Consider the following 25,984-nt stretch of genomic DNA (forward strand, 5'->3'; position numbering starts at 1 on the left):
TTAGGTAGTCCTGTGAGGAGCTGGGAGTTGGTCTCAATGGTCCTTATGGGTCCTTTCCAACTCCAACAAGATATTCTGTGGCTCTGTGACCTCAGCAGGGCTCCTGTCCCACACCCTGCCCACATCAGGCTCAGCTGCAGGCTCTGACCAGGCTCCTCAAGGCATTCCCCAGCCAGGACTTGAAAACTCTCCAAGGCTGGAGGCAGCACAGCTTCCCTGTAACCTGGCCCCACTGCCAGGCTGTTCTTGTGGGCAAAAGGCTGCTTCTTACCTCTGGCCTGATCCTCTGGTGTTTCACTTTATCACTGTTGTCCCTCACCCTCTCACCACGTACTGATGTGAAAAGCCTGGCTTTTCGTAGATAGCAGGGGGCTGTGTTATGGGGGTTTTGGGGGTCCTTCAAATACCTACTCAGGTCAGCTAATTTAGTTTACCTGTAATCTAAGTTTATGGTTAAATTTAGGCTCAAAGGAAAAATGGATGCTGCAAGTCTGAAAGAGAGCATAGTTAAGCCAAGTTAGGAATACTAGTGAAAGTCCTCTTACATACACTTCCATGCAAAAGGATTACACTGTGAGTGGGAAGGTGCTTTTCTGAAGCCCAAGCCACTGTGATTTAACAAGGCTTGAATTTAGAACAGGTGCACAGCTCTGATCATCACTGGAGTCTATTTCTTAGCAGACTCTCTCCTGATTGATTAATGGTCCTTAGCTTCCAGTGCAGCCTTTCTGTGTGGCCTGGGACCCTATGCAAACTCAAACCCAGCTCACTGACAAATTTTGAGATGGACAACATTGCCCAAGTAAAGTTTGGACAAGTTTGGAACCACAATAAGAGAAAAAATCTTGTGTGTGCTCGCAGGTGGATTAACAAAGCTGTAATTACTGAGGGTCTGCTGAAAGGGGAGTCTGAGGTAGACAGCAAGAAATTGGAAGGTGTGCTTCCTCATATAAATTTTGGAAAGATTCTCAGGACCACCCCCCGTACACTGTGATCCCTTGCTCAGTTGCAGAACGTGCCTGCTCTACAGCTGATTGCTTCAACGAGTGATTGTTGGTGGTGCTTACACCACGTTGAAATTGTCCCAGTGTTGTGAGATCAAATGAAAAAAGCACAGGAGCAAAAAGCATATCATCACACTGTGCTGCTGTATGGGAAACCCCTCAAGACACTCCATCTCTTGGCACAGGTACAAAAAGACGCAAAACCACAAAGACAGAGAAGCACTTCAACAGTGGCCGTTGGTGCCAAGACCCAAGTCTGAGCTCAATATTGGTGCTGAGCTTAATAACTTCTGCAGCGCCAGAAGCATATAGTCAGAGGCAAACTCTTTACATCAGGTTGCTGACACAGGGAACAACATGGTAGCAATGAATAAGCCACTGAAGAATGATACCAGGATTGCTGAGACCATGGTGATACAGTTCTGGTGCAGAGGCAGAAAGTGTGGTCTTACTGCATTTTGCTTTCAGCTTGTCTGGACAAACAAAACAGCTCCTGAAGAGGCACTCCTCAGTGCCAGAAGGGCTGAGATTTCACAGAAACTGCAGGGACCTGGAAAGTCTCTGGTCAAACAGTATAATCCAGAGTGCTGTATCTAATAGCTATCTAACAGTCCCCAAAGTCATAGATAAACATCTGGCTTTCCACACTTTAAAACATGAGCATAGGCTGCAGTTGTGGAACCTTTAGGAACTTCCAGGAAAAATGTACATAGCAGGGAGGGTTACATGGAGGAAAAGGAAAAGAGGCTGATGCACAGACTATCAAATTTGTTTTCCTTCCTATTAGTGCTGGTTCTGTAGAGTATATAGGTAGAAAATAGTACTGGACAAGCACACTGTGATGGTGCGGTATTTGATATCAAGACCTGACCACAAAGCAGGTGGCACAAAGCGGTCAGAGTGACCATCAAAAAAATCAAGGGAAAGGCTCCAACAGCTCAGCTCCCAACATACAGAAAAGCTGTGCACTGAAAAAATTCATCCCACATGTGATGGCAACACAGCACAAATGAGAAAGGGATCCTCTTGCAGCTGCTTGCAGCTCCTGGTGGTGACTGCAGAGCAGCAACAGATGGGTTACAAATCCATTCAGGTTCTGTTCTGCTGAGTTGGAAAGGAGTTTGCATTTTCTTTTGAGTCTGCTGCCTGCTGAGGAGGAATGACGTAGTCTCAGAAAGTCTAGGTCTATCTTTGGCTTTGCCAGAATGTAGAGATAAAGGTAACTTTTTCCCTGCCTGTCATCATTGGATAAAAAAAAAAGAAAAAAAAAAGATAACACATCTACCCCAATAATTACAGAATCTTGATTTTTCCTGCATGGTTTAAACAACTGACAAAGTAAGCAACTGACCAGACAGAACTAGACATAGAAGGCAGCCATGTCCTCTAGGTCTCTGGGACCTAGTTCTGTGCTCTGTAGCATGTCTAGCATTCTATGTATTCATTTGAGGTACTTGGCTCTAGCTATATCACAGGCTTCATGTAGCTTAATGATTCCAGCTCAGAGCTGGAAAATCTGTCATATATACTGCTGTGGATTATGTTCAAGGAGTTCACAGTCAGACCTGAATCAGACTACACCCACAGTGAAAAAAAAGTCCCCAAACCATCCGTTCTAATATGGAAATGTGCTGATGTACCATTTTCTACTCACAAACTCACAGTAACTGTTCAGAAGATGGCTCACACATCTTAACAGATTATCCAGGAATTGGACACTTTCTGTGGGTTAAGACTGCACCAATGGGACTGCAATTTCTATAAGCAGCAAGCTGCGAAAACAATGCTTTTCTTGATAGCTAATTCTCTGTGAGTGAAATGAGTGAAAACAAAAGGCTTATTTCTTGGGAAAAAGTACGTTTCTGAAGAGTTGTCATGGTAAGCACAGTGTGTTGCTTTGAACTGCTGCACTCATGTCTATGCTGCTATATACATATGGCAGTATGGCCAGAGGAGCTTTCAGCAGAGAAATGTCCTTTTGGTCTGCTATTTGAACCAATATGCCAACTCAGTAATTATTTTACATTTTGAGAGTCTGCTCCAAAACATGTTTGCTTCCCCCGTGTAACTAGTCAGACACCTCATTTTGCATAAAAGGTTCGTTTCCAGTCTTAAAAAAAGAATTTGGACACTGAGTCATGTGAACAGGATGGCATCCTCTAGACCTGTTACAACTGAGTGACACATAACTGCTACCTTTGGCTACATTGCAAAGAAACCATTATAAAATATGGCCTACCCACACAGCAAACTTCAGTCTTTGAAAACTCAATTTGCTTTAAAACAAAGAAAACTTTTGCATGCTCTGGTGTATGCACAAATACTTCCTTACTCTAAAATACAGACTGAATTTCTGTCTGTGCCATGGCTTACCTGCTGAAGCTGTTGCAGACTACAATGAAGCCTATCAAGAAACCAGCCTGTTAAGAAACCACATGAAACCAGATTTCACCATACCTCTGGGTTATGCATGCTGACGTATCTTGACTCATACCTCTGAAAAAAAGACTGATTTTTCTATTTATAATTCAGTCTCAGCATGAAACAGTTCATCTTGAACTCTAATTTCCACCCAAATTATTTCTAGTTTTACCGGTGGGTTACATCTAACCTGGCAAGTTAAACTCCAGATTTTTCTATTCAAGACCGAAGCTCAGAAATTTAAGGTTTTAACTGCATCTTTGTTTTGCTTAGGATATAAGAAAGCCTGCTCCTTGTATATGAAGCTTTGTACCTTGACAAACCAAGGCTACTGGAGCAAGCAAGCAGAATATACACCATATTTGCCTTTCCCAATATTCCTTTTTAAAAGCTTTGTGGAAAGTTTTCTAGCAAAATGGATCAGGCATACAAGCTAATTTTCAGTTTCATCAAGCACTGCATTTTCATATTTTCCCTTTTCTCAGGGATTCTATGTATCGTTTAGTCTTCTCCTTACTAATGAATCCTAACACCCAAACCTCTGGATCCTACTCAAAAACAGGGAATACTTCCTCTCAGACTACTCCTGTATTATTCTAGGAAATCCTGATCTAAACTAGGAGTCTCCAAATCCAAAATTATATCTGAGGTGAAGTTTCTGGAAGCTAAGCTGTAGAAGCTCAGCTAGCCTGTTGTAAAGAAAACTGTAGCAGAACTTTACACAGCTCTTCACTCGAGAGTGACACCTTAACAGTCACTGCAACAACCACGTGGAAGAAGGTAACTCTTTTCTTGCCAAACATTGTTACCACAGAAGAGACAGTGCTTTTCAGCTAGAAGGTAACAGTATTCATCTTGAATGCCCATTCTGCCCAGAGTCTACTGAATAAAACTGACATGGCTTAAAAAAAAATTAAAAAAAAAGATAGATGCCTAATCAATGGAATAGCAATATAATTTTAGGAAAAGGAACGAAGAAGTGCTGCAATAATCTCACTAAGCACTAGTTCAATCAAAGAGCACTTTTCAAAACAGAATTTGAAGAATGAAGCCAAAGGTAACAACTGTGCAAAGCCATCAAGTATACTCTGAATAAACTACTGCTACAAAGCTAAGTTACCATGAGCATTGCGTCAGGAAAAAAACCCCAAAACCTCAAGTCACGAACAACTACTTGTTACAGCTAGGAAAAACAGCCAGGGAGGCATAAAGCTTAGAAACTACAAAGATTAAATTAACAATTTATAAATACAGAAGCAATTAGTAATTTAGAAATACAGCTGAAGTAGTGTGGACCAGCATACCATAAGAACACACAGGAAGATGTCTGAGTGCAGAATTAGTTACTTGAAGCACATCCAACATCAGTTTGCAGTAGCAGGGAAATGGGGCAAGTATGGTAAACAAGGGAAGTATTAATACTTCACCCGCAAACTATTTAAGCCCATACATGAATATAATGAAATATTTAGGCTGCAAGTGCTGTACTGTGGTAAAGTTTCTAGGAAGATGGTATCACATAAACCAATTCAGCAATTACAAGGAAAAAGTGCAAAGTAGTCAGCAAGCAGAGTCAGTGTTGAGTGGAGTTTCAACTAGCAAAATATCCTTTCTGTACAGCTTTGTACCATGATTCTCATTTCAAGAACATCACTGGATGTTCTTTCTGTTGACAAGGAACAGTTCAGTAACACTTAGTATAATTACACTTTAATGAAACATTAAAGTTCTTCCTAAAATGTTATAAAGATATAATACATTTGTAATATAATGTAAAGGCTCTACATGAAAATGAAAAGTCTTGGTAAAAAATACAGGTTAAATGTTACTGAAGCAAAACAAAGTCATTACAATTACATTTGTGGATTTATTTTTTTTTTTTAATAAAACCAGCACTACTGACTGGCACATACAGACAAAATACAGAGAGAGTTTTCTTCCTTGGTACAGTATTCAATCAAGTAGCACTGCAACAAACATTGATTTCATGCATAAGTGCAGACAGGATTTTAAACTCTGCATATAGTACTAATTTCAGCTTTTGTACAGCCCCATTTGCAACACATTCCTGCCAAACCCAGAGATTCTCGTTTTCTTCTGGGATACGTAGCCCAAAGATAACTGTTTGACCCCATGGGGTTTGCAATTCCTGTTCCTCCCCTGTCCTTCTGAACAGCTTCCTCCAGCTGGTGAACAAGTTCTTTGAAGTCATCTGCCGCAGGTACATATTCATTATAGTAATTTAAACTATACAAGTCCTTAAACATCTCCCATCCAAGAAGCAGGCTGCTTCTCTGCAACTGCTCCACTTCAGGACCCAAAATTGATTGCAGCTTTAAGTTTCCCAGTAGTTTGTTACTTGCTGTTTGTGTAGACTCTGTTTAAAGAGAAGACTTTTGTTACTGCAGGACTATCAAGAAGAGCATGGAGCTCTAAGAAATAGCAACAAAACAAAGCACTGTTATCTGGCAGAACTGTCAGTACTGCATAGTCTCCACTCCATGATTTACTTACAGCTTACTTTTAGGGGAATCTGTGTTTTAAAGGCCACACTGCCTGTCAAACATGGAGAGCACATGGCTACAACTGTACATCCTACCACAGCTGCAGTGCGACTGATACAGAAGTCTCAATAATGCTATAAAAATAAAATTGTTGTAAAGACGTACCCAGAAACCACACAGACCTATGTCATGTAGCTCATGAATTGGGTTAGATCACTCCTCTCCCATGCACAATCACACAAAGTAGCATCATATGAAGAACAAACATAGGGAGGACTAAATAAGCAAATATTGTATGTAAACTGCTTCTTACAGATTGTATTTTTCTATAGCTATATTCAGCTGATACTTTCCACTCATTTCTTTCATTTCTCAAGGTCTCAAGGTATAGAGCAGAGGCTTGTAGAGTTTACTTAAACACCCCGCACCTTGCTGACTGAAGTGTTCTCAAAAATCCAGCAACTTCCTTTCACCCTATGCGTTTCTCTTGCTTTTACTTATGCAAGGCAATTAGCATTGCTTATTTCAGCTAATGTGAAGAAAAGAAGCTACTTCAAATCCTTAAGTTTAAAAAAAATCCGAAGTGTTTGTCTTGTGGTCTTAATGCTGTTAATAAGAGGGGTTTTGTTTCAGAAAGCTGAAAGAACATGAGAACATCTGGTAAATGTTATATTAATATGGCTAATTAATATATAGAAGCTAACTTTCAGATTGAACAGCTGCCTGAATATGTACAAAAATAGAAGTGGTTGTAGCTACTTTACTAATTAGACAGCAACTGCTACTTAGTAGTCTTTCAGGGCAGGTAAGACTTTTAGTTAGACAGCAAGGCAGCGCGGTGGGGGCTCCCCATGACAGTGACTGACGCTCTCAGAAACGACTGTTAACAAAAAGGAAAACAAAGTTGGCTGGGAAAGAACACAATCTCAGCAGCGGCTGTATATACATAATTTCTTGTAATTACAAAGGTGACTTATTTTCTACTCAACCTGTTGCAAGGAAAAGCAAAAAAAAAAACACTCTAAGAAATCCAAAATACCAGCTTCATTAACCGCCTGAGGTTAACAGCCCGTTTGAACAAGAAAAAAAGCAGTTCTTCCATTACGCATTTTACATCTAAATGCAATTTTTGTCCTTGTCAAAAACGTCATTTTCACCATTCAAAATACCGACATAAATCAGTCATCACTTAAAATAACTGTTAACATTACTGTAGCTTGACAACAAAGCCCAGAAAACATCAGCTTACGCTTTCTTAATATACTGGACTTGGAACACGTGACAGTAAAATTATCTGAGAAATATTTCACCAACCAGCCGTTTCACCGAGTAACCCTAAAGCAGTCCTTGCCGTTTCAGCTGTTACTGAAGCACCTGAGCCCCATCCACCCTCCAAGGTGCCAACTCCTGCACGGAGCAGCGCAGGCGAGTGATAAAACAACCCCGAACGACCCGGCACCCTGTAACGGCCCCAGCACAGCCCGCTGAGAGGGGCACAGCAGCCAGCCCCGGGCCCCCCAGCCCGCGCCGCACCTCCCCGCACGGCCACAAAGGGGGGGGGGGGGGGGGGGGGAAAGGTGTGTTTTTTCGTAGTTTTTTTTCAAATAAAGAGAGTTCAGCGAGCCTCGGGCGCCGCAGGGCTGCTCGGGGCAGAGCAACGTCTCCGCACAGACCGAAAACTTCGCAGGTTGCCCCGGCTAACAACGCCCCACCGACGGCCGCGTCTTTTCCTCCGATTTTGCGGGTCTCCCTTCGCAAGTCGCGGGAGCGCGGCCCGCAGCGACAAGGGGAGGGACGGGGACGCTCCCGCCGCGGCTCGGGGGAGAGGCGGGAAGCGCCGCGGGGCACTCGCCCTTCCCCGCCGCCCCTCACAGCAGCTGTCCCGGGCGAGGCCAGAGGCGCCCCGAGACCACCTCCGCCCGGGGCTCGGGCGGGCGGCGCTGCGCCCCACGGCCGCCCGGCAGGGCTGAGCCCTCAGGCCCAGCCACCGCCCGCGCCCCGTCCGTCCCCGCCCGCTCCGCGGACACTCACTCACCGGCCGCGGGCGCCGGCTCCATGGCCAGCAGGGAGAGCCGCTTCCAGCGGGACCCGCCGCAGGTGAAGATGACGGCGCGGATGAACTCCCTGCCGCACAGCTTCACCCCGTACCCGTCCCCCTCGCCCGCGGGGAACGCGGCGGCCGCCACGCCCCGGCCGCGGAGCTGCCCCGGGGGCGCCGCGCAGAGCAGCACCGCCGCGGCGCAGAGGAGTCGCAGGTTGGCCCCCATGGCGCGCGCCGCCCGTGCCGTGCCGTGCCGTGCCGGTGCCCGTGCCCGTCCCGCCCGGCGGCTGCCCGCGCTCACGGCCTCGAGGCCAACCGCCGCCGCCCCGCGTGCCGTGCGCGCTGCCGCGGCCGCCGCCGCCTCCCGCCTTTTATGCGCTGAGGGCGGCGCTGAGTCACCGCCCCCGGCTCGGACGCCCCGCTGCTGGCCCCGGCTCCCTGGCCGGGCAGTCCCTGTGCCTGAAACGGGCGTCGAGGCACCCTCGGGCATAGCTCCCTCCTCTGTCCGCCCATGGCTGGCTGTCGCGGCTCCTCACGCCCCGGTGAGGATGTACCCACCTTCGGCCGCCCTCCTCGGGCTCCCGGCTACCCACCGACCTGGAGACATACTCCAGCCCCTCCGCCGCACACTCCCTCTCCATCTTTGCTTTTCCTGGTGGTGGTCATGTACCAGTTGCCAATGCCCTCTCAAATGACCCTTAAAATGTGAAAAACTTTTTTGCTCCTCTGTTATTTTCCCTTGCAGATCCAGAATCTGCATAACTACTGCTATCTCCCAAAAAAGCTGGCTGAAGCAAAAAGACAGAAGCAAGTAAGGTGAAATAAACATGCTTCTGCAGAACACAAGCTGTGGACCCCTGAGGTGGGATTTAATAGCCTGAATTCCTCTCCAGTTTGTTTTTCTCGAAACCCACGTTCAGTGGCAGCCATGGGCACCCAGGCATCAAGAGATGCCCCGGCTGACATGCGTGTCCTGGGGCTGTGGAGCTCCATGCCTGTGTTTCACCAGCAGCCCACAGCAGGCTCTCACTGACACAGGTGGCATTCTTTGCACTCACCAAGCAGAACTATGCACCCTCTGAAAGTAAACTTTGCTTTTGCTTGTTTGTTTGTTTTTTTTTTTTTTTCCAGAACAATAGTAAGAAGTGGATGCTGTTCCCTTTTATAAACAGTCACACTGTGGAAAAGCAGAAAAGTTAATCTCTAAAACTGCAACAAATCTGTTGTCTATAGATCCTTTTGCATGAGGGCTATGCATTCTATCCCTTGAATACTGTTAGTGTACAGAGAAAAACCCTCAAAAGTCAATCTAGAAGGAGAGCACAAAGCAGACAAGCATCCACAGCCTAGTGTACAAAGGTGAATGATTCACCGTGTGTGCTGGCAGAGAAGACATAAGACTCCAATCACATTTTCAAGGACTTGGGTGTTTTACACTGAACTGGATCTGGAAAGAGGCTGTGGAGAGCTAAAATAGTGAGCAACCTGCAAAGGTATCTACAGTTGGACTTTCTTTTTGGCCCAGTCTTAAATCTTTTAGACTGTAGTACCACTTCAACAGTAGACAGTGTCATCCAGACTGTTACTAGGATGCAATCCACGTAAGTGGAGGCTGCCAATCCAAAAATCCCGGAGAACAAAACCTTGATCTGTTTCTCCCTCAGTTAAAGTCTTAACTGCTATTCTGTCACAGACAAGTTCTGCAGGATCACAACTTGTACTTTTAAGGAGAGCAACAGTAGCTTGATCTTGTTAACATCGCAGACTTTTCCTGAAAATACCCATTGTATCAGGTGAACTTACTCGTAGACTGTAAGTAGTCTTATAGGCAAAGGAAATTGTTTTCAGTGACTGGAGAGCAGTAGTTGTGTGCAATAGCACTACCAGGACTTTCAGGGCAATAAGGAAGGTTCCTCTGAGTCAGGCAGTGACTGACCTGGTGACTTACTTAGCTTGTAAACTGATGTATTTTATACCCCACTTTGATGCCCATATCCAATACTGGATCCAGTCTTTAAAAGCAGCAAAATGTCAGGTATGTCTTTCTCAGAGTTTTTACCAGGGATTTCTGAGAGAGGTCCCCAAACAGCAGGCTGATTTGTCAATCTAGCTGGAAAACTCCTGATCCTCCCCATGCTTTACTTTCCAAGTTATCTGGACCACCAGTTACTCTGGTGCCACATCTAACTCTCCCTAAGCAAAGGCAGGCATTATGGTGGTCTTTAGGTTTTTGGTAAGAACCTCATTTTTACAACCATCAGAAGTACATAACCTCTGACTACAGCTGCTACGTGGCAAGCCCTCAAGACTGGAAAGCAAATTGTTCAAAACATTTTCTCTGACCTCGTCTGCTTTTTTGTCAGGGCTACTGAATGTGAAAAACAATACTTTCCACGCTTTCCATTGTGCTTGTTGGTAGGTGATAAAGCACAAGTTGCCAAAGAGGCCTTGGAGGGAATGTCTTCTCAAGACATTCATAATTCCTCAGGGGAACCCACACCGCAGTGCCCTCCATCACTCTTCTTGTTGAAAAGCATTGGCTACAAATGCTCTTTTGCTAGGATTAAAGACTGCGACAACAGGCAGCAGGTTAATGAGTTTTATTAAGGATCATATCTGAATGACTTGGCAGTAGTTTGACGTTGCTTAATGTCACTATGCTTAATGCTGTTTCACTAGTAGGATATATTGCTCAGTATTTATCTTCCAGCCATATTTTAGTAACATTGCCTTTGCATCTAGGTCTTTCAACTACATCAACTATGATTTGAACTTACTATATTAGTCACATAACTTTCAACCATACAGGATTTTATACAAATATACGATCTCTCAGTAATATGTCATGAATTTAAATCAAGTCAGAGGTTAGGTTTATCTGTTCATCATAGCTAGAAAAACTATTTCTATTCAAAACAATGCACGCAGAAGAAAATTAATTTAAATACAACCAATATGAAGTAACTGTCCACATTCTTACTCTTTGTATTATAAAGTAGAACAGACAACAGCAAAGAAAAGCATTTTGATTCATGATTTGTAGGGTCTTGCAAGGTAAGTACATCCAGTGTACTGTCTCAATGCAAGTATTTTGTATTTTTAAGTTTCGTAAAATAAGGTAAAGGTAATTGTACCATTTCTCTCCCTTGCACTAGATTTTGAATCTGCTGGCCAATAGCAATCAAAGTTTGTTAGAGGGTAGAGGATGTTTCATGAGAACAAATGGCTAAATAGAAAAGACACCCTTTAACAATACCTTGATAGCCTTGAATACCTTGAGTGAGAGGCATATTCACATGTTAAATGTCAATCTACACAGATGATCAGAAGTAGGACAGAAATGCACAGACTTCAGTAGTCTTTGTTTTCAGAGACTTCATTTCAAATTCATACAATACACAGCTGCACAAACTGCTCAGTTTTTGAAAGCTGCCCAAACCTGAATTTAAAATATTTTTTAGTATTTTAAGTTTGCTTAGTACCAGACAGAATTCTGCAAGACGTGAAATACAGCTGCATGTATGTGATTGATGATGAAGTACCCAGCTGTCTTCATTACATGTGAGTTTTAGAAAGCAGTTCACCTTTAATAAAGCTAATAGTTAAAAAACGAAGAAATCCAAGCATTGTTATATGTATGTGTATGTGTAAGTGCTTTTCCCTTCTACTTTTAAAAGTAGTGATATGCAGTCACAGTCATAAGACAACTTCAAAACATTTAGGAAGGGGCTGTAAGAATCAAATTTCCCCATTGCAAGGAAGCGTTCAGAAAAGTTACATCATTCATCCCAGCAATGAAGGAAGGAGCCCAAACTGGACCCCCAAAGTGACTTTGCTTGTTTCTCAACAATACTCATGTCCTATCATAACCAGATTAAGAAGTGTGGGGCAGGCAGTTCATGGCTCACAAGTAGTGTGCAGTTTCTTGGATTCTAAATAAGTCATATCCATAACGAGAACATGAAGAGTTTAATTTTGACATCCTAATCAAGACTTAGCTCTTGCTTTCCTGGAAGAATCCTGCTCTGAGCGACATTGATTCAGGATACATGGCTATCAGACATTACAACCAGAAAAACCGACAGGATTAATGTGGTAAGAATAGTGCCCTCAGGTCAGAACAAGCTCCCCCTGCAGTTATTCTTCTCTTCCACAGTGATTCATGAAAACAAAGGCTGTTGCGGTTAAGTCTTACAGCTGAAGCCAGGTGAGCACCAATGACAGAAGGCAGCAGGATGTTTTAGGTGTTTTATTTATTTCTATGAGTACAACTGGTATGATGATTACAGACAACTTGTGCTGTAAGCATCTATTTCCCTGAAGCAGACCCTGTCAAAGGTAAGCTTTCCTGCTTTCTTTCATTGTTCTCTGAAGGAAATCACACAGTTCAACTACTCTGTGGCTGGATATCTGTGCGACAGATATGGCTGGGCTTGGCACATGCAAGCAGTAGAATAAATACTCTGTAACAAAGAATGACCATCTTCAAATAAAAAACATGTATTTATCAAGAAAAAAGTAAAGCTAACAGTAAAAAATAAAGGCAGTAAATATGACTAACCTTTAATTTGTTGACAACCTTTGGCACATTCTACATAGCCTGTTCAAATCCATTTCTGGGTTTGGCATTAGACTGTCCTGCTTAAAGCCTGTTACTTTTCCCTTATAAATTTGGTAACTTTCACTGATACTTGCTGTGTAACACTGAATTAAATTTGCCCCATTTCCATCACTTTTTAGTGTAGACTCTTGCAATGGTTTAAAACTACTGATCTAAGTTTAACCTTTGGGAGAAAAAAAATCTCAAATTTAGCTAGGATGGAGTCATAAATAGCTATTCTATTATCTCTTAAAACTCCCGTATAGGTCATTATTTTGCTTAAGTCTGCTTGCTTTAACACCGCTGCCTTTTGGTCCAACACCATAGCCAGCAATCTATTGCAAACACACAGATACCAATTCCTAATTCACAGTGAATAGGACTACGGTATTCCTTAATTTTCTAGGACTTGTAAGTAAAACTGCTGTATGGACTTACTACAAATGCTCTCTTGTAAAACTGTCTTTCATAGGATTAAAAAGTAGGTTAAAAGGCACAGGTGGAGACACACAAATACCAAAGCAAACTGGAGATATACAAATACCAAAACAAGCTGGCTTATTGTTCTTCTTTCTTGGAAGAAAGAATATCAATAGATGACAGAGATTGAAACTTAAAAGGCTGTTAAAACTTCTTCAAAATTAAAGCAAGGTGGACTTCAGAACTTGAAGGAAAGGTAGCAGATGATCTGTTACTCAAAACAAAATAAAAACAAAACAAGTAAGCAGGGATACATATGCCCTAATGGTAGTACGTAATATAGCAGCAAGTGGTGAGGAGTTACACTACAGGACAGGCAGAAAATGTGAGGTGGTCTTGGGCTGCATTTTGTGAGCTTAAGAACATGTGTAGTACCATAGGCTGAGTTAAGGCATGCCTTCCAAGACAATTAAAATCATTGCCTTAAATCCTAACCAGCCAAATTTTAGACCAAGCTATTGTAACCAAACAAGCTATTATAACCCGTATTTCACTCTGCATGTTAAAATGCATCACATTTGATACAGACTGAATGCATTGTTAACATGCAGAGGACAGAATCAATTACAGCAGTGATTGTATGCAGAAGTGAAAGCACTTTCAGAAATCAATTGTACACAGATATGGAAACTCTGCTATTAATTTCTTCTATGTTGAGAACCTTTTGTTTTATTACATATTCACCTGCCTTACTGTAACAATATTCTAATTTTAGTCAACTAGTCTTCAAAAACTGATTTGGGGCATTATATCCAGCTGGAATTTAATGTTTGACTCAACAGATTGTCAGTGCAAACTTAGTTCATTACTGGATGTTTTTTGAGCATCTGTGTGTTGATGAATGATGTTTTTCATTTCACAGTTAGACTATTGCTAGAAGAGTTTCCATGCAAAACACAAAATAATCTGTTTTTAAACAAGACTTCCAACATAGAAAGATGCATTTTTTGCCACATGTAGCATCAGAACATTAAAATATACTAAAATTATATTCTTAGTATATACCATGCTAGAGCAAAGACACGCAAAAGTCCCTCAGTTTTTCAATACTTGTAAGGCTCCTTGGATGTACCGATTACAAAATCATACAGTAATAATTTTGCCTGCTGTTAGCCTAAGTTAATATTCATCTTAGTAGTGAAACTCCGATTTCATGTAAACAAATTATCCTGAGTTTCAGAATGTCAAACAAGCATGAAAAAGATTCAGGAAGAAGCTACATAATTTGTTTTCTCTTTTTGAGAAATTATCTCTTCTCATACTTTAATACAGATTTTCCGAAGAGTAAGACATACAGTTAGCGAGTGACATGTTTACTTCTGAAGCTACTTCTGATAAAAGCTGTTTATTTCAGAATTCGAAGCAGAGATGGTGAGTTTACTGCCTAAAGAACAGCAAATAAAAAGTGTCTTATTTATCAAAGAAGCTGTCTATTCCTGACTTCAAATTGAGCTGTGCATCCTTAAATATACTAATTATCACCATGTTTATACAATTTTTTAACTACCAATTACTTTATTTTTGTTGATTATAGTGAGTTTGTTCAGCACCAGACATTTTTACTACAGGTGAAAGTTATTTTCAGACTCTAAATAAACAGTGGAAATTCAGTATTTCATTCTAAACAAGAAAACTATACCACAGCAACAATGGATATTTTCAAGACACACATACAATATGAAAATCATTGCTTTAGAAAGTAATGATTTATAAAAATGAATTATATTTTTATTTTATAATATCTCATAATTTTATCAAAAAATTAATGATTCATTTCTGTCCAAAACCAGTATTAAAATCACATCGCAGATATTAAGGTTTAATACCATATTTCTATTTTTCTATGAAGAACTTGCTCTGAGAGTTACTGATTTTCTCCAGAACTTCATATGTGAGCGATCCCTTCAGCAATTCTAGCAAAGTGCTCTGTGTGTCCAGTATGTTCTCTGCTTCACCTTAAAAAAAAAATGAAATAAATTTCCTTACACAGTAACTGTGAGAAAGAAAAGGAAGTTAAAAAAAAAATACTGAGAAACTGATTTAGCTATTCTTGTTTGTGCCAGAACAACAAAATACCAGGTCACAACTATGTATTTTACAAATGAACTGATGTCAATGTAGCACTAAAGTTGTCTTTTAAGGAATTTTGGACTGGTGGGATAACATGGAAGTGTTTGATCTGAAATGAGTATGTGCATTTCTTTGAAAGAGTTTCAGCCAAAACAATCAATTGTGCTGATGTTGTTCCTGTTTGTTAGCCCCTCTCACCTAAAAAACACACTGAGTTATAGTTACTGTTTCATTCAGAAGTTTATTATACATGTCCTTTGAAATGGAGGCATGGGATACAGCAAGGACTTAGCATCACCATGTACTTTGTACCAACCCCATACTGTATTTGGCCAATTAAGAGCCTTAAGAAGACGGTGGATCAGACATATGCATGAAAGCATACATAAGCTTTAACAAGTACATTCCCTATATATACTTGTATGTATCATAGACATGCGATATTTGGGCACAATACTTCTTGTCTCAGGCCTAGGCTAAAAGACATAAGGCTACAGGCAGAAAGTGGGTAGCACAGGACTTGAAGAAGTCAAGTATGCTTGGTCAAAACATACTGCTCACAAAAAGATTTGTTAAGACAGTTACCTAAACATGCAGTCTTAACAGCACAACAGGGAAAAGCTGTAGGGTGCAGAATGCTCTGGGTAAGGCTGGAATGAAAACAACTAGGACAGAGAATCCAAAAAACAAAGATACAGATTGAACCTCATACATAAGTATAGCGGTCTGATTGTGATATAAGAAAGGATGAAGATTAGGCAAAGAATGCGTTTGTTTTGGCTGATGCCATTTGGTACAAAGTCAACAATCTTGTTTACCTATGCCTTAGCTCCTAGCTTGATTATTATTACAGCAGTGATTTGAAGCTATTTATGTGCAGTAAACCTGACTGAATATTGTAATGCAATCATGACTGTGGTCATTCTTTAAAACAGGTCTGAATGCTGAAATCTCCAACTGCAATTTGGGTAGTATTACATCTCCAAATGCAATTTTGGTAGTATTAGAAAGCTTGGGGTCTCTACATGTCAGTAATACCCAACAGGACGACACTGGTTACCACTCCTGGTAACTGGTAATAACACAACATCAGTCATTTGCATACAGCATCTGATTATGGAGTAGCAAGAGATCTTAGGTGACAGAAAGAAACAGTCAAATCTCTATGCCTGTCACTCACATGCACTAGAGCACACTGCCCAGTCACCATCCTTCTCTCACATGCCTCAGGATACAAGGAGTGAACTATTTAAATCTTCAAAATGGTACTCAGAGTTTCATTGCTTAGCGGATAAGTTCTGTGCAGTTGGAGGCTGGCTATATAATCCCTCCCCTCCTCTAATCAACTGTCTGAAAAACACCAGCAATGTGTACCTGGACTAGGAGGAAAAGCAGAAAAGCAAGGCCAAGAACACAGACAGCAGGTGCACGACTGATTCTTAGTGTCCTCAGCCATTCAGAAAAGATAGTGCACTTAAGGGCTGTTCTGTAACCCTGCCATACCCAAAATATTCAGCCCTGATACATGGCCCTGGAACACTTACAGTTTTTCAACAGCACAAGCAGAACGCAAAACAGGCATTTCTCCCCATGTCCTCAGTTTTTGCTTTAATTAGCCCAAACTACAAAGCAGGGAAAAACCCCTCTGATTCTGTGTGGGAGAATAAGCAAGTCATGAGAAAACATTTGGACAACAGGCTAAAGAAAAGAGAAGAACTTAACTGTAAGCAAGACCAGAGACAAAATTATTGATGAAAAAGAAATAGAGAAACCTTCCAGGTGTATAAACTGATTCCAAAGAACGAAGAACAGCAGATGAAGGGCTATTTGATCAAGGTTGTTCAGATACAAGGAGGATTATGCAGCACAGAAATAATTTCAGATTAGTTTATGAGAGGGAATTGGCTGTGAGGCTGAAGATAGGCATACTGTAGAGGAAAGAGATCAGTTAAAGAGGGTACAATCAAGGAAATGGTGTATACATTCATTATTATACCACAGAGATGAAGCATGGTATGCACCAACAGAATACATGGGCAAGCAGAGAAGTGGCTGAGAAAGCAGTATGGGAGCAGACACAGGGATCAGCTGCATAATAAGAACATGCGTTGTGGCTGCAGGTCTATTGTGTCAGAAAACCTCCTCTTCAACTACTTAATCTTAAAATAAAAATGAACCCTGGAACATGATTTCCACATTCGTTATGAACCTTCTTCTGATTTTCAGCCCAGATTTATTCAGGCTAGTCCACTTGCTTTTATTCTAGTCCTGGTATTAGTAATTAGTTTGACATCCTTTTCTTTATCCTATCCTGTAAGTAGGGTCTGTAGACCCAAATCTCTCATGTCTTTTTACAAGGTTGAACTAACTAATCACTTTGTTTTCTTTTGCAAAGCACCTTGGCATTCCCCAATAATTTAACTCTCCTAGATTCCTTACACAGAAGCGATCCAAATTATGTATACATTTCCAAGGAACATATTACTGTTTTCCTGCATCAGTATCTTCCTCTCTGTACTCTCTATTTGTACTTAGGTTGGGGAATATCCGTCCCTGGAGATACTAAAAAGTCATCTGGACATTCTCCTGAGCAACTGGCTCTAGGTGATCCTGCTTGAGCAGACAACCTTAACCATGCTATGATACTAGGAAACCTCACTGGATTTTTCCAGACTTCGTTTGACTCTCACAAATTCATCACACTATTGGATTATACTCATTCTGTGATCACCTAATACATTGTCAGGTTTTCTCCTTTTTCTATCATTTCCAACTGGTGAGCTCTGGTGACAGAAATCCCGATCCGTCTCTAGCTTCTCGCTGACGTTAACAAATTGAATCCTATTTTATTATCTCAGTTCTTCAGGTCATCAGTTCTTCTTGTACTACAGTTTATTTCTTCTCTGCTGATGACACCAGTCATGTTTGTCATCCACAGATTTGATTAATATAACTCACTCCATTTCAAATACAAAACAAAGGCAGATCCAGACCAAATCTTGAGGAATATTGCTAACAACTCTGCTAAAACCTTGCCTTCTTCTTTAAACACAGACCTTTGACATCTTCTCTTTATGCCAGTGCTTACCCGTCTACTCATTTCCACATTTTTCATGCTAACTCAATCTTCATGTGATACCACACTATATACTTTCATGAGTTTACAGTATATCTACCACATTTCTTTTGGAAAAAAAGAAAATATTTTCCTGGAAAAGACAGAGCTAGTTTGGCATATTTCATTTTGCCTTACTGTGCATTTGGCTCCACAGCTTCTTTCCTCCAAAACCTTTCCACAAGCCTTGCACATGGCTGAAGCTGCCCTAGTGGATCTAAAGTTATGACAATGACTTTTCCTATTTGGAAAGCAATGGGATACCACATTGCTCCTCTTCAACCTATGCAAGACCACATGGTTCTCAGTAAAGACATTACATACTCTTGCCATGGGGTTTGCATTATGATACGCTCACTCTTTCAGGATTCTGGAATGAAAATTACCTAATTTAAAGGAAAAAACCCAAACCCTAATAAATCCTAGATTCCAAGCATTTCTTCTGCATTGTATTAATCTCCTTTTCAACAGTCTGATTTATAAGAGCCACCCAGTTTTCTCTCTGGGCTTAGCTGCCTCTTCATATTAAAATCCGGAGAAATTTATTTAGTGGGGTAGAGGAAATGTTTGCAGATATACATTGCTGCATCACCTAAATATATCTGCACATGTATGCAGCTGGAAATATCTGCTTTTCTAATTAATCTATCATTATTTTCAATGAAGTACACAGCATTAGGAAACCTAGCTCTTAGATCTGGTAGCTAAGACCAACAGCACAAACAAATCTTTATTTTGTTTCAATATGTGTGTCAGTAGCAGAGAGAAAAATCAAGGTAGTTAACTAAGATGATTTGTGACGGTGACAAGCCATGTTCCAATGCTGTCTCCACTTACAGTGAACACTCTCTTAGCATCTCTCCTTCACTAGGAATCAGAACTGACATAAATGTACTTCCATAACCCTCAACACCCATCACTTAATTAGATCTGCCACTGGCAACTATGAGGCAAGACCTCCCTTTCTCTGGGCCTCACCTTCCTTTTATCCATCTTAGCAGGGCACTGGGGCAAGATGATCAGCTGATAACTGTGTTTGGTCATGAAGGTATAAGGGCATGATTCTTGTCTGTATCCCTTTATCTGCTCTTATCATCCCTATCCCTTGCCAAAACAGCAGCATCAGGGAGGAATACGGATGGAAATCACTAGATTTGCCATTTCTCCCAAATATGCAATACTTACTTCAGCTCTATTTATAGCCTGAGAGTTCAAATTTTCTGAAAGAGGGGAGAAGTTAACTCACAGTCTTAACTGGAGGGAAAGGCTGCAGAAGTAGAGTACTCTTGCCTGAGAAAGTATCTGATGGTAACAGAGAAGAAAAGAAAGAGTAAGATTTTTGTACCAAAAAATGGAGAAAATCTATTGCAAGTATTCTCTCAGACATTCTAAAAATATAAGAGGTTATCTGAAACATTAGGATACATTAAGGTCTGGTTCTACAGTGAACCCGACAGACATATATACACATACCTTTTATCCTTTGCAATAGTGTCCCACAGCCCATATCATACTGATAGGCAAATACAAAGCTCAAGGGAACTATGGGCAGTAAAACTCCTGGGTTCTTCTTTTTTATTGCTCTGGGTTTGTTTGTTCATTTAAAAAAAAAAAAAAAAAAAAAAAGAAGAAGGAAAAAATAAGATTATTTAGGACATTCAGTACATCGGCACTGTTAGTTTAGCTGTTAGTTTAGATTGACCTTGACTGTCTAGGACTTGTGCATCCTTCTACAATCTCTAATCAAAGAACAAGTCTTAATTTCCTCAGAAGCATTCATCTTCTGGTTGCCTTCATGTTCAACTGTCAACCCACCGGTATTATAAAAAATACTTCAAGTGAGTTTTGAACATATCTAACAAAAATGGGATTATCTAAGTCATGTAGCATGCATATACATATGCATATATCCATCCAGCCACATGCAACATATAGCAATCAAGAAATTATGCTCAGTTCCAAATGCATCAGAGTCCACAGAGAATGCGTAATGCGTATGCTGTATTTCATCTGTACTATGTACACAAAACTACAAATATTTTCTAAATTCCCTCTAATCATGTTATAGCACAAGAAAAGTATGTTACCAAACAAAAGTCCTGTAAGGCAAGTTCTTCCCCATGCAACACAGCTTTATTAGCCAGATTTTTATTCCGCTTGGGTGAGTTTCTTTACTCAGATTTTAGAATATGTCCACTTGTTCACTGACATATAAAAAACCCCAGATAATAGGGAATTTGTTGCTCATTAACAGTTCATTAAATCACAATATGGAGAAGAAAATAGCACAGCTTTTAAACAATCCCTCCTGTTCCACACACAACTTTCATTTTACACTGAACTTTTGGTACCTCAGCTGTATCATTTTACTGTCAGCTCACATGTCTCTGCTTTTATGTAAGTCTGCAGTACAGACATAACAATAACACATCCAAAGGCAGACAGAAATCAGAGTAACTTTGTCATTCGATCAACCTCTAAGGAGATACTGGATAAAAATAACTACCTGTTATAATTATATGCAAAAGGAAGATCCAACAATATAGAAATATAAGTGTAATATATTTATATTTTCTGTTATGAAATAAACTTCTTACCCACCTGTTAAACCTACAAAAGCAAGCAAAAACCATCCCAAAATATTTGAGAAATTCCTGTGTCCAAGCAATCTGCATGGCTGTTTGTCTCTCCCTCATCTGGTTCTGCATCAGCAGTTGCCTTTCCAGCTAAAAAAAGCGAGGGAGGTTAAACAAAATCAAGTAATCCATTTGTTTTAAAGACTGAGTCAATCTCTCTTGGTCTATAAATCCAAAACTCTAATTGAGAAGGGTTTGGTTTTGGTTTTGGGTTTTTTTTCCTTCTACTTCAGTCATTCATAGCTTTCAATTGAGAATGAAATTCAGTACTAATATCTCAGAATAGTTTATACCAAGAAAGCATTCAGGTCAAATTAGCAAATGCTTTAATGCAGAATCTGTCTAATGCTGTTTCTCAAGGTCAAGAAAACCAAAATACCAGTATTGGGTTTTGAGAGCTCCCCAAGTCTCAGCAGTACTCCCTAGGTTAAGGTTCTCTGACCTTTGTGTTTCCATGGTGATCCAAAGAGTACCACCTATCTGCTTGCCAATTTATTCTGCTTGTTTTTAACTTAGCTGATATTATCTTTAGGGTCAATCCTGATACTCTTTGCCCTTTGAGGATTTCTCTTTTTCATAATGCATCATAAAGTTAATAACTCCTTTGAAACACCATAGTTTGCAAATACAGAAAAAAAATGCTGCGAAGGTATAAGATCTTTTAAAGATACTGGAATACGTATCAAAAGTCCATAAGAGAATACTGTAACTACAGTTAAAAAAATAATGCAGAAACTACAATCTAGACAGTATATTCACACATCAAATTAGGGCTTTCTATGTCAAATAAGAATAAAGAATAAAAAGGCAGACTATTAGATATATATATTATTTTTTTAAATCATGTGCCCCATCTAAACATACTGGTACATTTCCATTAAATAAAGGTAAATCTAGTATTTCTTAAAAGTTCCCCTCTACTGTACAGAACACCAAAAAACAATTGTCCTTAGAGGGATGCAAAATTTAAGAACTTTGCCAAAAATAAGCATTCTCAAACCAGAATACAGAAATTACTTAACACAATAAGAAGTCTGCTTCTTCACATTAATGTTTGTAACTAATTTTTTGGGGGAAAAAAACAGAGTACCTGAGTTGGTATATCTAACCTAGCTAACCAGGTTGCATAAAACATCCAACAAGGTACAGGAAATGGAATACTAGCTGCCTAAAGAATGTATTCTAGAAAAGAAAGAACAAAGTGCAAATTCAGAAAGTTCTCTTCTCATGCATCTATAAAAGTAATTAAATCTGTTCTTTTCTCCTCCTTTTAAATTCAAAAATGATTTAAAGGATTTGTAATTACTTAAGGTTCCCACCCTTTATTCATCTCCATTACTGTTGACTTAGCCGGAACAGAACAATTTCTGTTAAATTGTTACTAATTATTTTTTCAGACTCTGTTGATCTTGCTATCTTATTTACAAGCGTATTCAGTACCTACTAGAGAGACAGAATTAATTTTTTAGACAGCATAATAAAAAAAGGACAGATCTAATTACATATAATTGTACACAGTAGGAAAAACAACATTCACTGCAGTCTCACAATACTGTTCATCTGTTTCTCTTTCCTCAAGATTTATACTGTAATTGTTGTTCTTACAAAAAATACCAACAGGCTCTACCTTCCTGATATCTATAAGTTTCAGATAACTTTTTTCAGAAGTGGTAATTATATGATGGCTATCAAACCACTTAATAAAATATCAAAATAATTAGAATATATTTTGTCACCTATGAGATACTTGGAAATTCTGCAGTAAACAAGCACACTGCCCGTTGATTAGTACTGTGGTCCCCAGTATCCAGCCTGGTAAACTGCCGAGGGGTTGACATGACGAGATAAAATAATGACATGTAATATCAATTTAATGACCTCTATTTTCCTCTTTGATTTGATTATGTGTGTAGTTTCAACATGTGTGAAAAGTATTAAGGGATCCTTTGTCTGCCTGTCAGCACAAAGCCTACGCTTCCAAGATGCACAATATTACTCTAAATGAGCTTCAATTTGAAGAAGTACATGGGGAGGAAGTGGGACAAGGATATGCTGATGAAATATAGGTCATGCTAAAAGGAAACTTAATGCTGCAGAAAAGTTTAATATACAGACCATAGAAAGAAGTAAGCATAGAATAAAAATAAAGCTGTAAGTCTGTATCTACAAAAGTAAACTTCAGGATCCTAACATTTTTTTTTAAAACCAAAAAAAAAACCCTCAACAAACCCCCCTCACACAAGATGTACTGAAAGACAAAAGACATTACTAAGTCACAGATGCTAAGGTCAAACACCTTTCTGTAGGAGCCTATCATATCAAATTCCAGAAGCCCAAGGATATTTTCACATGTATCTATTATATAAATAATTTAGTATAAATGAAAACTAATTTTTTTTTAATATTATAAACAGCAGCCAGATCACATAAATCAATTTTTATATTCTTTTCTATAGAGAAGGATTTCACACACACTTAAAAAAAAACAAACCACCCCTCAACTTTCTACATGGTCACCCATCCAAAAATAAGGGAGGGCGGGGAACACATAGAAAATGCTTATAATTTCTTTCCTTTGAGCAAAATTCTTGAATGTGGATGTCAAATTTTAGCTAGGTGAAACCCAATACCGTATTTAAATTAAATTCTTTTAAAAAAATGTGTTGGAGGGAAGCTTTAGACGGATGAGTCTTAAGAGATGAGCACTTTAGGTACATGGGGAAACGTGGCACAGCCAAGAAGAAAAGGTTTGAGCGGAATCTTGATGCACAGAAGGCAGTAAAAAGTAGACCTAGTGACATTTAGCTAAATTAATAATTTAATTCTTGCCATTACTGAAGTTGTATGATGTTACAACAGTTTACTATACAATATCTCTGTTTTGTCCATAAACTTACAATGTAGCATCAAGAAAACACTGAGATATTTTCAGGGATGCTATGTAATCTACAGTACTGCTGTAAAGGTTTGATTTTTATTTAGTCATAAGTCACACAGATAAAATCTAATAACAACACACAAACATCACTAAATGTGCTCCAAAATCTCTCTGCACCTATGCAATCTTATGCCAAACCTAGGAATACCTCACCAGAAACCTGCCCTTTCTTCTGTCCTCCTTTATTCTGAAAAAAATCTTCATTCTTGCTTTCCATTGCCAAGATCAATTTTGTCACTTGTCATAGTTTCATCTTGCCAAAACAAAAGACTATAGTCGTAGCTGTAGGACTACAACAGAAATTTGCATAACAGAGACTTAGTCAAGGTGTTCCAGGGCAATTCCACACTGACTTCACTGGATTTCAAACTTTCTTTAAGGAAAGGAAAAGGGAAAACTGAGCAACAATTATGGCCAAAGTTGTCCCAGAAGTTACAGTTTCATTAGACAAACTTACTGAAATAATTGTAGAAAAAAACCCCCAACAAAACAAGTTTGGAGAATCCCTGAGCCCTTTGCAGAGTGGCAACAGCATGCTGCTGAGTGACACGGGTCAATGCTGCCATCACTTTCCACGTGTGGGCTCCAGCAAATACGTGTTCAGGACAGCAGGAAACACCCCCCTGGCAGACTGACACAGCAGACATAAGGCAGGGCACCTACCTACCCTGTGTCATCAAAGACTGCTTTAACATGTTCAGACCCGACATCTGATCAGCTAAATGGGTTTATGAGCAATGTTTGACACTAAAAGGTTAAATGCATTTAAATGAATTCATTTAAATGAATGCTCTAACTTGCAAAATTAAGCACCTACATGGGCACTCAAGCACGTCCTATGTGCCTCAGTCTTTCAAATTTTCAAAAAATTCAAGGACAATATCCTTATGCTTACCCATTTAACATGCCAAACTGAATCACACATCTTGAGCTCCGACAGTTTTGAATGACCAGGATACCCTAATCCGCTGACTTTACACTAGCAAAAACTATTGGTAGATCATAAGGTAAAATTACTACATTAAGATTATGTTAACCTTAAGCAAGTCGGGATTTGAAAGCAGATCTATGTAGGGAAAGACTCAGGAGTCCACCACAAAAGATGGTTCCAAATTAGATGAAAGATAGAAAACCAAATCATGTTTGACTGCAGTTCAAATCAATATCCCATTTTCAGCTGTTAATTTCTTAGTAATTGTGTCTTATTTTCCTCCACATGTGTTCTATTGAAAATGCCAGCCACACTGGGCTAGTGAAAGGGTGGAGAAGACTTTTGATCTATTAACATGCAGATTTTATGACAAAGGCCATGTGTACTCCCTTAGGACTTGCTTTGCAATGCCATTTAAAATTACTTCTTTTCCCATTAAGGCAGATCAGAAGCAAGAAATAAGGACAGCAGGTATTAATTTTACTGCAAACCGTAACTTCATACATAGAACTTTATATAAGATAAGATTTATAAAAAAATTTGTATAATTCAAACTTAGTAACTTAGTAGAAGTGTGCTGTAGTTTATTTAAAATAATCTCACTGATGGGAGAACTTGATTATTGAGGAAACAAGCCACAGGTGCACATCATACACATCAGGTGAACAACAGTTCTAAGTGCCACATCTTAGGGAATAAATTTTATTAATTTTAAATACATAAGCCTCCCATCTATATAGCCACAAAACTTCAATAGGGACTATTTACATGATTATGCTTGCATTAAAACTATAGGTAAAGAACCTCAGGAGCAAGTTCACCATGGGAGGAAGGGAGATGCTGTAGTTTTCCCAGCCAGGTTGCTGCATCAGGCACAAAAGAGCTGAAGCCGTGATGTGGATGCATTAGTACACATCCAAGCATGCTTTTTCATTACTGTCAAGAAATCACATCCTACAACAATCAGACCATGTTTTACAGACCATACACAAGTACAGTTAATATCATAATCTAAAAAAACCCCCAAACTATATACATTTCTGTGTGTTTAATTCCATAGTGAACATACTTTCTTAAATGACAGTAGCACAACTTCCTTACTGGTAATAAATATCAATCATGTAATTTTAACACTTAAGTTTAGTATTTCAAAGTAAACCCGGTATTAGTAGCAAGTAACATTTTATATATTGTAACACTGTTAGGGGGATCCAATTAGAAATAACTGTCCCATTTTTCTTTAA

General features: G+C 39.7%; 2 protein-coding genes across 2 annotated transcripts in view; both read right to left on the reverse strand.

The window, feature by feature from the left end:
- Positions 1–1,922: 1,922 nt before the first annotated feature.
- LOC308056639 (prorelaxin H2-like) lies at positions 1,923–8,482 on the reverse strand. The gene is made up of 2 exons (XM_080372332.1): positions 7,965–8,482; positions 1,923–5,802 (listed from the first exon to the last, which is right to left on the reverse strand). The coding sequence occupies exons 1-2, from the start codon at positions 8,458–8,460 to the stop codon at positions 5,435–5,437; spliced, it is 864 nt and encodes a 287-aa protein (XP_080228458.1). The 5' UTR covers positions 8,461–8,482; the 3' UTR covers positions 1,923–5,434.
- Positions 8,483–14,883: 6,401 nt separating this feature from the next.
- Positions 14,884–25,984, reverse strand: part of PLGRKT (plasminogen receptor with a C-terminal lysine) — a gene marked incomplete at its 3' end in the record, with an annotated part of 36,244 nt that continues 25,143 nt past the window's right edge. Inside the window, 4 exon segments of the mRNA XM_080372634.1 lie at positions 14,884–15,005; positions 19,709–19,818; positions 20,833–20,859; positions 20,861–20,961. Of these exon segments, the coding sequence (XP_080228760.1) occupies positions 14,884–15,005; positions 19,709–19,818; positions 20,833–20,859; positions 20,861–20,961 (360 nt within the window).

Source organism: Falco punctatus, assembly GCF_963210335.1.
Source record: "Falco punctatus genome assembly, chromosome: Z".
In the NCBI taxonomy this organism is placed as follows: domain Eukaryota; kingdom Metazoa; phylum Chordata; class Aves; order Falconiformes; family Falconidae; genus Falco; species Falco punctatus.